The sequence below is a fragment of the Balaenoptera physalus genome (genome assembly GCF_965194825.1).
Source record: "Balaenoptera physalus genome assembly, chromosome: 19".
NCBI classification, from domain to species: Eukaryota; Metazoa; Chordata; class Mammalia; order Artiodactyla; family Balaenopteridae; genus Balaenoptera; species Balaenoptera physalus.
In genome coordinates, this window is record NC_138900.1 from 54,419,570 (window position 1) to 54,432,697 (window position 13,128).

Genomic DNA, 13,128 nt, shown 5'->3' on the forward strand with positions numbered 1-13,128 from the left:
AACACTAGTGGGCTCATGGACCCCCAGGGTGTGTGTGGGTGTGTATGTGTATTTAAATAAAATCTAGATTGATATCCACCAATCAGTGTTAATCATTATTTATGTGTCAGTGGTAAGCACTAGTGATCTTCATTAAATTTTTTCTTGTCTTCATTCTCTAATTTTTCTTCAAAGAATATATATCACTTGTAACATCAAAAAACAATAAAATATGTTCAAAATTATGAGGCCCCTTCAAAAATGACTTTTAAAACACTTCTAAATAGCTTGAACCTATACTAGCATTTTTCCCTAGTTTTTTTTTTTCAATGTTGGCTCCTTTTTGGAATTTAAACAAAATTTTTATTTGGGTATAGTTGATTTACAATGTTGTGTCAGTTTCAGGTGTACAGCAAAGTGATTCAGTTATACATATACATATATCCACTCTTCTTTAGATTCTTTTCCCATATAGGCCATTACAGAGTACTGAGTAGAGTTCCCAGTGCTATACAATAGGTCCGTATTAGTTATCTGTTTTATATATAGTAGTATGTATATGTCAATCCCAGTCTCCCAATTTATCCCTATAAATATCAGTTAAGTCCATCTTGTTTAATGTATCATTTAAAACTTGTGTTTCCTTATTTATTTTCAATTTGGATGATCTGTCCATTGTTGACAGTGGGGTGTTAAATTCCCCTACTATGATTGTGTTACTGTCGATTTCCCCTTTTATGGTTGTTAGCATTTGTCTTATGTATTGAGGTGCTCCTGTGTTGGGTGCGTAAATAATTATAATTGTTACATCTTCTTGGATTGATCCCTTGATCATTCTGTAGTGTCCTTCTTTGTCTCTTGTAATAGCCTTTATTTTAAAGTCTATTTTGTCTGATATGAGAATTGCTACTCCAACTTTCTTTTGATTTCCATTTGCATGGAATATCTTTTTCCATCCCCTCACTTTCAGTCTGTATGTGTCCCTAGGTCTGATGTGGGTCTCTTGTAGACAGCATATATACAGGTCTTGTTTTTGTATCCATTGAGCCAGTCTGTGTCTTTTGGTTGGAGCATTTAATCCTTTTACATTTAAGGTAGTTATCGATATGTATATTCATATTACCATTTTCTTAATTGTTTTGGGTTTGTTATTTTAGGTCTTTTCCTTCTCTTGTGTTTCCTACCTAGAGAAGTTCCTTTAGCATTTGTTGTAGAGCTGGTTTGGTGGTGCTGAATTCTCTTAGCTTTTGCTTGTCTGTAAAGGTTTTAATTTCTCCATTGAATCTGAATGAGATCCTTGCTGGGTAGAGTAATCTTGGTTGTAGGTTCTTCCCTTTCATCACTTTAAATTTGTCCTGCCACTCCCTTCTGGCTTGCAGTGTTTCTGCTGAAAGATCAGCTGTTAACCTTATGGGGATTCCCTTCTATGTTATTTGTTGTTTTTCCCTTGCTGCTTTTAGTATTTTTTCTTTGTATTTAATTTTTGATAGTTTGATTAACATGTGTCTTGGCGTGTTTCTCCTTGGATTTATCCTGTATGGGACTCTCTGCGCTTCCTGGACTTGATTGACTATTTCCTTTCCCATATTAGGGAAGTTTTCAACTCTAATCTCTTCAAATATTTTCTCAGTTCCTTTCTTTTTTCTCTTCTTCTTCTGGGACCCCTATAATTCGAATGTTGGTGCGTTTAATGTTGTCCCAGAGGTCTCTGAGACTGTCCTCAATTCTTTTCATTCTTTTTTCTTTATTCTGCTCTGTGGTAGTTATTTCCACTATTTTATCTTCCAGGTCACTTATCTGTTCTTTGCCTCAGTTATTCTGTTATTGATTCCTTCTAGAGAATTTTTAATTTCATTTATTGTGTTGTTCATCATTGTTTGTTTGCTCTTTAGTTCTTCTAAGTCCTTGTTAAACGTATCTTGTATTTTCTCCATTCTATTTCCAAGATTTTGGATCATCTTTACTATCGTTACTCTGAATTCTTTTTCAGGTAGACTACCTATTTCCTCTTCATTTGTTTGGTCTGGTGGATTTTTACCTTGCTCCTTCATCTGCTGTGTGTTTCTCTGTCTTCTCACTTTGCCTAACTTACTATGTCTGAGGGTCTCCTTTTCACAGCCTGCAGGTTCATAGTTCCCGTTGTTTTTGGTGTCTGTCCCCAGTGGCTAAGGTTGGTTCGTTGGGTCATGTAGCCTTCCTGGTGGAGGGGACTGGTCCCTGTGTTCTGGTGGATGAGGATGGATTTTGTCTTTCTGGTGGGTAGGACCGCCTCCAGTGGTATGTTTTGGGGTGTCTGTGCCCTTATTATGATTTTAGGCAGCCTCTCTGCTAATGGGTGGGGTTGTGTTCCTGAGTTGCTAGTTGTTTGGCATAGAGTGTCCAGCACTGTAGATTGCTGGTCGTTGAGTGGAGCTGGGTCTTAGCATTGAGATGGAGATCTCTGAGAGAGCTTTTGCTGTTTGATATTATGTGGGGCCAGGAGGTCTCTGGCGGACCATTGTCCTGAACTCAGCTCTCCTACCTCAGAGGCTCAGGCCTGACACCCAGCTGGAGCACCAAGACCCTGTCAGCCACATGGCTCAGAAGAAAAGGGAGGGAAAAAAAGAAAGAAAGAAAGGAAGAAAGAAAGAAAAATAAAATAAAGTTATTAAAATAAAAAATGTATTATTTTTTAAAAAGTAACAAAAGAAAGAAGAGAGCAACCAAACCAAAAAACAAATCCACCAATGATAACAAGTGCTAAAAACTATACTAAAAAAAAAAACAACAAAAAAAACCGGACAGACAGAACCCTAGGACAAATGGTAAAAGCAAAGCTATAAAGACAAAATCACACAAAGAAGCATACACATACACACTCACAAAAGGAGAAAAAGGAAAAATATATATATTAAAAAAAAAAGGAAGAGAGCAACCAAATCAATAAACAAATCTACCAATGATAATAAGCTCTAAATACTAAACTAAGATAACCGAAAACAACTTAGATGCAGAAAGCAAACCCCAAGTCTACAGTTGTTCCCAAAGTCCACCGCCTCAATTTTGGGATGATTCATTGTCTATTCAGGTATTCCACAAATGCAGGGTACATCAAGTTGATTGTGGAGATTTAATCCTCTGCTCCCGAGGCTGCTGGGAGAGATTTCCCTTTCTCTTCTTTGTTCGCACAGCTCCTGGGGTTCAGCTTTGGATTCAGCCCTGCCTCTGCTTGTAGGTTGCCTGAGGGCGTCTGTTCTTCACCCAGACAGGAGGGGGTTAAAGGAGTAGCAGATTAGGGGGCTTTGGCTCACTCAGACCGGGGAAGGGAGGGGTACGGAATGCAGGGCGAGCCTGCAGCGGCAGAGGCCAGCGTGATGTTGCACCAGCCTGAGGCACGATGTGTGTTCTCCTGGGGAAGTTGTCCCTGGATCACAGGACCCTGGCAGTGGCGGGCTGCACAGGCTCCCAGGAGGGGAGGTGTGGATAGTGACCTGTGCTTGCAACAGGCTTCTTGGTGGCTACAGCAGCAGCCTTAGCATCTCATGCCCGTCTCTGGGGTCCACGCTGATAGCCACAGCTCACGCCCATCTCTGGAGCTCATTTAGGCGGTGCTCTGAATCCCCTCTCCTTGTGCACCCCGAAACAATGGTCTCTTGCCTCTTAGGCAGGTCCAGGCTTTTTCCCGGACTCCCTCCAGGCTAGCTGTGGCGCACTAGCCCCCTTCAGGCTGTGTTCACGCAGCCAACCCCAGTCCTCTCCCTGGGGTCTGAACTCCGAAGCCCGAGCCTCAGCTCCCAGTCCCCGCCCGCCCCGGCGGGTGAGCAGACAAGCCTCTCGGGCTGGTGAGTGCTGGTGGGCACCGATCCTCTGTGCGGGAATCTCTCCGCTTTGCCCTCTGCACCTACGCTCTCCTCCGTGACTCCAAAGCTTCCCCCTGCCCACCCACCATCTCCGCCAGTGAAGGGGCTTCCTAGTGTGTGGAAACTTCTTCTCCTTCACAGCTCCCTCCCAGAGGTGCAGGTCCCGTCCCTATTCTTTTGTCTCTGTTTTTCCTTTTTCTTTTGCCCTACCCAGGTACGTGGGGAGTTTCTTGCCTTTGGGAAGTCTGAGGTCTTCTGCCAGTGTTCAGTAGGTGTTCTGTAGGAGCTGTTCCTCATGTAGATGTATTTTTGATGTATTTGTGGAGAGGAAGGTGATCTCCACTTCTTACTCCTCCACCATCTGAAGCTATCTCCACTAAAGCAGTTTTCACAGTGATCTTTCCCATTGACATTCCCACCAGATGTATTGAACTGTGAGTTTCTTTTGATGCATAGTCTTACCAAATTTGGCAAGCTTTGCCAATCTTATGGTTTAAAATTTTTTTCATTATGATCTTAATTTGCATTTCCCTGATTACTTATAAGGATAAGCAGCTTTACTGTTTGTTTGCCATTCTGTTTCCTCTTTTATGAAATGCGTGCCCATGTATGCTGCCTATTTTTCTATTGTTTGTCATTTTCTCGTACCTTCATAGGAATGAATCTTGGAGGAGGAATGTGAGTGGACAGTATAGCACACTAGGCCCTTGGGATTATCTAGTCCATCAAACTGCCAGAAGCAAGAGTCCATCGTAAATTTTACATAAATTTTGCGTAAATTTTACGTAAATTTTAAAATTCTCTCTGGTCTTTCTGCTGTATAGGGTTTTATCAGTTCCCATAAAGAGCAGGTGTTGAAGGTTTACTACTTACCTGGAGTACCTGAGATCTTTCAAAGGAGCTTCCAGATACAGATTGCCCACCTGGACCCAGAAAATATTACTCTGAGTGGAGAGGGAATCTTTCCCCGAATCTGCGTTGATCTCCCCAGGAACCTCAAAGGTACTTCTACCCTCTATAGGATGACAAGATGTGTTTTAGCTGCTTATTATAAGGTTGATGGCAACTCGCATTATTTGTTTGGCAGTCCTCACAAGTTCCCTTTTGTGTTATTCCTGCATTGCAAAAAACGTCAAGAGTTGAAATTGACTTGGTGACCTGAGTTGAGTAAGACAAGATAGGGTCCATGGTAGTCCCAAATTAAGACCCCTGGCCAATTTTGCCATCGTTAAATTACTTAAAGAGGGATCAGGACATTGTACTTCCAGAAGCCTTTTCCTCCATCACATGTTCCTTCCAGCTACACTCTGTCACTGAGTTGTCACTCACAGATGGCCATTGAGAAGGCAAAGGCTGATTGTACTGCAAGGAATACAATTCTCAAAATATCAATATAAACTGTACAGAAAGGCAGCTAAGATTCCAACCCCTTATGCTGGCATTACAGTTTCGAGGCTAATTTAGACTTATTAACTGTCTGCCCACATCCTTAGCCAAGGCTTTTCTGGGTAACATCTGGTACCCAGAGCCATCCCTCTGTACCAGAATATTTCTGTCTTGGCAGATCCTGAAGCTCAACTCAGCAGCTCTTTTAACCACAAACTGACTCTGGCTCTTTCTTCCTGACATGGACTACAGGTTGAAGAGTCAAGAGAAACTTCTCACTCTTCTTCATGAACCCTCTTCAAGCTCTTTGAAATCTACATTCCCTAAGCAGCTTCAGACTAAGCCCTCCCACCTCAGCCTTTCCTCCTACCCCACTCCCCAAAGTCACTAACTCACCTGTTGATGATCATGCATTAAATCCTAATTGTCTGCTCCCTGATAATATGAACACAAATATTAATAAATCTAAGACCATGTTACACTCTAGTATCTAGAGTTCCAGCCAGCCGGAGGTTAGTCCAACTCTACATATAATTGTCAAGAAGAAAAGCCTTTGCCACACGGTTGAAAACTGGGTGCCCAGCTGGCCTCATGATGGCAGTAGACATGTTTGCCCAATACAGGGCTTTAAAATAATTTAAATCTGAATACTAGTTGGGTCTTCTGTACTCCAGTTCACCACAGTCCCAGCACTTCCTATGGTTTCATAGAAGGCACTTTAATTACTTTGCTTACCTTGCCCCTCAAGCATTTGAATTTGCGCTGGCTTACTGGTGAACTGGTGAAATCTCTCCCCCCGTTGCCCAGCCTGCCTGATTCAGGGGACTGTAGCTTATTTAGTCATAGTTAAAGCAACTTGAACCAAATATAGTCTTTTTGTTAACAGAGAATTAATAAACATGAAGACCAACCTAAAGGGTGACCATCCATCTGGGTTTGTCCAGCATGGAGGGGTTTCCCAAGTGGTGCAGCCATCGGTGCTAGAACTGGGAAAGTATCAAGTAAGCTGGGATCCAGTTGGTCACCCTATGAGTGACTCAGGATGTTACTGTCATTAAGTTCTTGAGAAATAGTTGGTAGTCCACTAAAGCATAATCTCATAAAACTCAGTGAGTTCTCTTTTACAAATTCTACTCACTCACAAATTATCCTCTGAAGCAGAGAAAACATGGCAGGCTAAGTATCACAAAGTTCACTTCCCTTCTCACTTTATTTACCCTGAGCTTAGAGTCTGTGTTTTAGGCATAATTCATATATTTCTAGCCATTCAGATTTCCTTCTCCTTCCAACCCCCACAGGATGTGAGAAGTATGAAATCTTCTTAAATCAGGCCAGAAAAAACCTAGAAAAAAACAAATATGAAATGTTTGACCACTTAGAGAGACCTGAGGAAGTGCCTGAGGATGACCCTTCTGAGGTAAGATTGGCTTCACTCTGCACAGGAAGTAGATTCACCGGAAGCTGCAAAAAAATGTTTTTCCCAGTGGTAACATGTTGCATAACTATGGAACAGTATCAAAACCAGGAAACTGACATTGGTACAAGCCATAGAGCTTATTCAGATTTCATCAGTTTTATATGTACTTGTGGGTCTGTCTCTCTGCATGTCTGCATGTCTCTGTATGTTTGCATATCTGCATCTGTGTGTGGTTCTAACCCAATTTTTTCACGTGTAGCTTTGTGTATCCACCACCACAATTAAGATACAGAAGTGTTCCATCTCCGTAAGTATCCCTTGTGCTCGCTGGGGAAATAGAATTATAAGCAAAAATCTCTTTCCAACCCACAAAATCTCTCCACAAAGGTGGAAGAGAAAGAATCCAACTTTATTATTGATAAGCATTAAAGCAGAAAGTGCTCCGTGTCTCTGTCAGTCTGCTAGGAGATTGCAAAGACAGAAAGAAATCTCAGTCTTTTATAGAGTCAAGCAGATACAACCTATTATATACATGTTCTCAAGGTAAACAGTAACTAGTCCTTAAGTAAAAACTATAACTAGTCCTCAAGTAAGAGGACTTGACAGCACCATTTGTCACACTTAGTTCATGCTGAATTCACATGGTAATTGGGGTGACCATCTGTGTTAGCTAATTGTCTTTACCCAAAGGGAAAACAAACCTTTTGTGTTTTTATGACAGGGTCCTCTGAAGTTGGGCTCCTATCCTCCCACAGAAATGGGAGAGTAGGAGATGGGGCTCTATCTTCCTTGATGATGACATGTCAAAGAGATGGTTCCCAGGTCCTTAAGGAAGATGTTCCTGGGTTGTGAAGCTGATAAAAAGTCTTAGCCTATGAAAAGATTTATATATATTTCCAAGAGACAGAGAAAGAACTTACAAGTTTTCTTGAAAATGAAGCTGGAAGAAGTCTACCCTTATTTTCAACAGGGAGAGTTGAGCCTCTTTTTTTTTTTGCCACACCTCATGGCTTACAGGATCTCAGTTCCTGACCAGGGATTGAACCAGGGCCACAGCAGTGAAAGCCCGGAATCCTAACCACTTAGGCCACAAGGGAACTCCCTTGAGTCTCTTATTTTTAATTTGTTTTTGCCTTTACATGCTTCTCCTTTATAGCCATCCCCAATCTCCCCACCCCTTCCCCCTGGCAACCACTGTAGTTCTCCATCTCTATAATCTTGTTATGAGTATAGAAGAGTTATGTAAATGGAATCATACAGTATGTAACCTTTTGAGATTATTTTTTTTTCATTCAGCATAATGCCCTTGAGATCCATCAACATAAATAGTTCATTCCTTACTCCATTGCTCAGTAATACTCCATGGCATAGATGTATAGTTTGTTTAACCACCTTAAACCCCAACAAAAATTTTAACACCACAGATATACTGTATATCTATTTATTTACTGTGGCCCTTTGGAGGGCCACAAGCCATTGTAATATCTAAGATTTTCTCACTCTCCCCTCCATGAAGCAACTTTCGCCCCCTTAGGGGTGGTATTGCCCCCATTGAGAATGCATGTTCTCAAAGAATTTGCTTACTTGCTCTTCTCTCTTGCTCCAGTTAAATGCTCAACTCCAGATGGAAGTAGAGCGGCTTATAGTCCAAGACTATGCCACAGAACATCAGAAATCAATTGTCCTTGGTTCCATGGACAACCTCTGCCATCGGAGTCACCGCAAACCAATCAAGTGAGCGCCCTTCCATGTCGTGTTTGTTTTAGAGTGTAGCAGAGCCAGCGGTGCCCTCCACCTGAGTGCTCCCTGAATTAATGATTGACTATGTAGGGATGAAATCCACTCACCTTACATGTCCGCCGTTCTCTAGCAGCCAGCCAACCAGGCAGGTCTCTGCCTCTTATTCAGAAACCTCCCACTTTGTCGAATAGATGGGCCGGTTTCAGGTCCTTAAGGACCAGCACTGAATGTGTTTAGAGATGATGGCTAAAGCAGCAATGTGGTCTTCTGGGGGAAGTGTCTTGTTCCTAGTCTCCATTCTGGAAAGTGGTGGTTCTCTACTCCAGAGAATAGAATTGTGCAGAGGAGATGGAAGAGAGCCTCACACTCTCGCACTTTTGGAAATGTGAGTGGTAAGAAGACCTTGTTAACCGTTTCAGAGTCCAGCTGCCAGAATATATCCTAGACTTTGGCTACATCATCCTTGGTGACGTCCGAACCCACATCATCAAGATCACCAACACCAGTCACTTCCCAGTGTCCTTCCATGCAGAAAAGCGTGTCCTTCACGACACAGGTAACCAGGCTGGAGACCTTTCCTATTGCACTCTGTCATTTCTAACACGATGCCCATCTGTACTGTCCTGGAGTGCTTCTTCTGGGATCAGCTGAAAGAATTGTTGGGCCATTAATTGATACTTTGAGTGGTCATCCTGCCTCCGATGGGCTGTGTCTAGAGCAGCTCTTGATTGCTACTTTTCTTTTCCACAAAGAAATTTTGTTTGTCTTGGTCCAGGCTTCAGTATTGAGCTAGATCGTGTGAAGAATCTGCCTTACTGTGAAACGGAAACATTTGAAGTGAGATTTGATGCCCAAGGGGCCAGTCTTTCTGTTGGAAACAAAAAGGTCATTCTGCCCATCAAGGTAAGATGCCTCACTAGGCCCAGCTGATCCTCCCCAGCTTCCAGCTCTGCTTGCTGATCGCCCCTGTGATGATCCAGTTACTATTTCAGAGCCGTGATTCTTCCTCCAATCCCATGCTACGTGGTAACAACGATTTTATGCCCACTCTAGGTGGTTGGAGGGCCAACAGTTCACATCTGTCTCCAAGCCAAGGTGACCATTCCCAGTATGACACTGTCTTGCGGAAAAGTGGAGTTTGCCACAATTCAGTGTGGACAGTGCCTCGTGGAAACTATTCAGCTTTCCAATCACCTCCAAGTGCCTTGTGAATGGTTTATCCACACCCATAAGCAAGTTAGCAAGGTAAATGAATTGTGGCCCATTGTCCCCTTTTTTCCATCTCCATTTAAGTCAGATTTATAATTCTAATCCTTCACTCTCTTCATTTCACCCTTCTGCTCAAAGACTTTCAGTGACAACCATTGCCCCCTGAATAAAATGTAGGCCCTCAGCCCAGCACTCAAGGACTATCAGGCCATGCTATCTCACGAATGTCTTATTTATCTCTGTGCCCCGGGTATCCACACATCCCCTGACACCTGGGAAGTAATCAGTAAACATAGATGGAGTGGGTGGAGGGTGGAGGCATTTTCCAAAGAAAATGGTCTAATTGTCTACTATTTATTTACCAGCTGGAGAAACACATGCCAAAGTACTTAAGACGGAAACTATGTGCTGAATTAAAGCCAAAGACACGGATCTTTGAGATTCAGCCCACTTCTGGGGTCTTGGATCCTGGTGAGAGGTCCAACATGCAAGTGAAATTCATGCCCAAAGAAGAGGTAAGCTTTAAAGAAATGTAGTCTCATTCAGACTCTCTGGATCTCTTTGAGCTGTACTCGAAGTCCATGCTTGATTGGGCCTCCAGGGAAACTTTGAGTGACCTGTCCCTCACTATTCTGATTATGGCATTCAGTGCTCTGGTTCATGCAGGAGCTGTGTCCTGGTGGTTAGGAGCACCAGCTCTGGAATCGGCAGATCTATCTAACACTTTGACTTTTACCAACAGACCTGGCTTAGTGGCCTTCTGCCTCTGCACTTAGAGGCTGCGTGGCTTTGGGCAAATTATTCAGCCTCGCTAAACCTCAGTTTGCTCATAGATAAAATGAAAAATAATAATATCACATGTCCAAAATCCCTTATTGCAATTCCAAAATCCAATAAGTTCTAAAAACTGGGGAAAAAAATTTTTTAAGTTTCAGACCCAAACTCATTTGGCAGAAAAACCTAATCTGAACTGACGTGAGACTACTTAACCTTTATTTATCCCCCTTGGTTTGCAGACTCAAACACTGCAACTGCAGAAATATTAATGTGTTTGATTACAGGGGACGCTGCTAAGGATACTATGTAACATAGGGTATATGCTCTGTGTTTACCTTTTTAAAACTCTGAATTTGAAAGCATCTGGCCCCTAGGGTTTCAGATAAGACATTATCAACCTGCAGTAGCTACCTCCTAAGGGTCATTTTGAAGATTAAATGAATTAATGTGAATAAAATGCATAGCATACTGCTCTATATATAGTGTTTCAATATCTATTTACTATTATCATCAGTAGTTGTGATAATAATAAGTACTTCCTGATAGACATACTCCCTGGGCCTCACAAGTGTTTCTTTTGCAAACACCATGAGCACAAAGCTACTCCTGACAAAGAATACAGTAAAAAAATAATAAAAATCCTAGAACCAGAGAGGATCTCAAGAGGTTACACTGTAAAGACTTTTGGTGAAAGCCTAAGGCATTTGGGAGATGTTTTTCTTTATTCTTTTAAAAGAAGAAATCGATGTGTGTTTTATAAAATACCCATGGTTAACTCCCGTTTTCCTGGTAACAGCTTTGAGGAAATGCTTCAGAATCTACAATGAGAAGAAAGAAAAGAGAATGACTTCATATCTGATTCTAAAATAGAGTCCCTGTTTCTATCATTATCAAAATCTCCCCAACCCTTTTAAAAGAAAAGAAAACTAATGTGTTTGTCATTCTGAGAGAGTCTTAAGACTGCCAGCAGGTTTACTCAAGATTTTGGATGTTTTACTGAAAAAAATATCAGTAAATATAGTAAAAAAAAAAAAGATTTGTTTGGGCAGTTCCATAAATGTTGAGTTAGCATTGGTCAAAATTAATAAAATGTTTCCACCAAATGGGATAGGAATTTTTTTAAGTATCATTTTTTACTGAAGTATAGTTAATTTACAATGAATATATATATTTTTTTCAGACTCTTTTCCATTGTAGGTTATTACAAGATATTGAGTATAGTTCCCTATGCTATACAGTAGGTCCTTGTTGTTTACCTATTTTATATATGGTAGTGTGTATATATTAATCCCAAACTCCTAATTTATCTCTCCCCCCCGCCCCACTATCCCCTTTGGTAACCATAAGTTTGTTTTCTATGTCTGTGAGTTTATTTCTGTTTTATAAATAAGTTCACTTGTATCACTTTTTTAGATTCCACATATAAGCGATATCATATGATATTTGTCTTTCTCTGTCTGGCTTACTTCACTTAGTATGATAATCTCTAGGTCCATCCATGTTGCTGCAAATGGTATTATTCCATTCTTTTTTACTCCATTGTACATATATACCACATCTTCTTTATCCATTCTTCTGTTGATGGACACTTAGGTTGTTTCCATGTCTTGGCTGTTGTAAACAGTACTGCTATGAACATTGAGGTGCATGTATCTTTTCAAATTAGAGTTTGGGAGAGGAATTTATTGGCCGTATACAAGGAACTGGTTAGCCTTGCAACCCATACAGTCCACACCTATATCTTCACCAGCATCAGCAGCACAGAGAAACACTGATGTCCACATTAACAACTCCTAGACATTATAACATGTGTTCAGAATACTTTGTGTTAGAAGACAAGGAGATGAATGAAATGTTTTAGAAATATTTCCCTGGGACTTCCCTGGTGGTGCAGTGGTTAAGAATCTGCCTGCCAGTGCAGGGGACATGGGTTCAATCCCTGGTCTGGGAAGATCCCACATGCCATGGAGCAACTAAGTCCATGCACCACAACTACTGAGCCTGCTCTCTAGAGCCCGTGAGCCACAACTACTGAGCCCATGTGCCACAACTACTGAAGCCCACGCACCCTAGAGCCCGCACGCCGCAACTACTGAGCCCACGCACCTAGAACCAGTGCTCCGCGGCAAGAGAAGCCACCGCAATGAGAAGCCCATACACGACAACGAAGAGTAGACCCTGTTCATTGCTACTAGAGAAAGCCCACATGCAGCAACAAAGACCTGATGCAGCCAAAAAAAAAAAAAAAAAAAAAAGTAAGAAATATTTCCCTAAAAAGCGGTTAAAATATAGAAGTTTGGATCACATAAGGTGCTAAACCCATAACTATATAGAAAACCTTCTTAGCCAATAATTTGTTCTCTTACTATCTCCAACAACAGGTATTTTTCTGAACTTGTATCTATGTCCTTACACATTCTTTCCATCTGATTTTCCTTCCCTCTGAGCTAAGGTAGTTAAGAGCTCTCCAAATCACTCAGCCAATCATGCTTTCCAAACCCAAGCCATGAGCCCAACAGTATCAGAACAACCTGGGCATCTGGTTAAAACTACAGAATCCCCAGCCTTACCCTGCCCCTACCAAGTCAGGATCTCTAGGAATGGGCCTGTGAATATGCATTTTAATAGGTTCCTAAGTGAAACCAGATTAGGATAATTGGTATCATTATCAACTGGTATTTGGATTGTAATTGTATCAGATGAACTGATTACACTAGCTGATCATCTCTGACTAGCTGCTTAACTGTATCTTTAAATAATGGAAATATGGTCATTCAGATT

The 13,128-nt window shown here is 41.5% G+C and overlaps 1 protein-coding gene and 1 long non-coding RNA gene across 3 annotated transcripts in view; one reads left to right on the plus strand and one right to left on the minus strand.

The window, feature by feature from the left end:
- LOC309649354 overlaps positions 1–13,128 on the minus strand; it is a 460,714-nt gene that overhangs the window by 409,998 nt on the left and 37,588 nt on the right. The gene's annotated exons all lie outside the window — the stretch shown is intronic.
- The window catches only part of HYDIN (HYDIN axonemal central pair apparatus protein), a 443,025-nt gene that overhangs the window by 310,675 nt on the left and 119,222 nt on the right, over positions 1–13,128 (plus strand). The window contains exons 30-37 of one of the 2 annotated variants that reach the window (XM_082438963.1): positions 4,643–4,820; positions 6,503–6,621; positions 6,881–6,928; positions 8,228–8,355; positions 8,781–8,917; positions 9,137–9,264; positions 9,415–9,606; positions 9,936–10,085. In XM_082438963.1, the coding sequence (XP_082295089.1) occupies positions 4,643–4,820; positions 6,503–6,621; positions 6,881–6,928; positions 8,228–8,355; positions 8,781–8,917; positions 9,137–9,264; positions 9,415–9,606; positions 9,936–10,085 (1,080 nt within the window). The remainder of the gene's footprint in view (positions 1–4,642; positions 4,821–6,502; positions 6,622–6,880; positions 6,929–8,227; positions 8,356–8,780; positions 8,918–9,136; positions 9,265–9,414; positions 9,607–9,935; positions 10,086–13,128) is intronic. The other variant, XM_082438964.1, reaches the window with a different exon arrangement.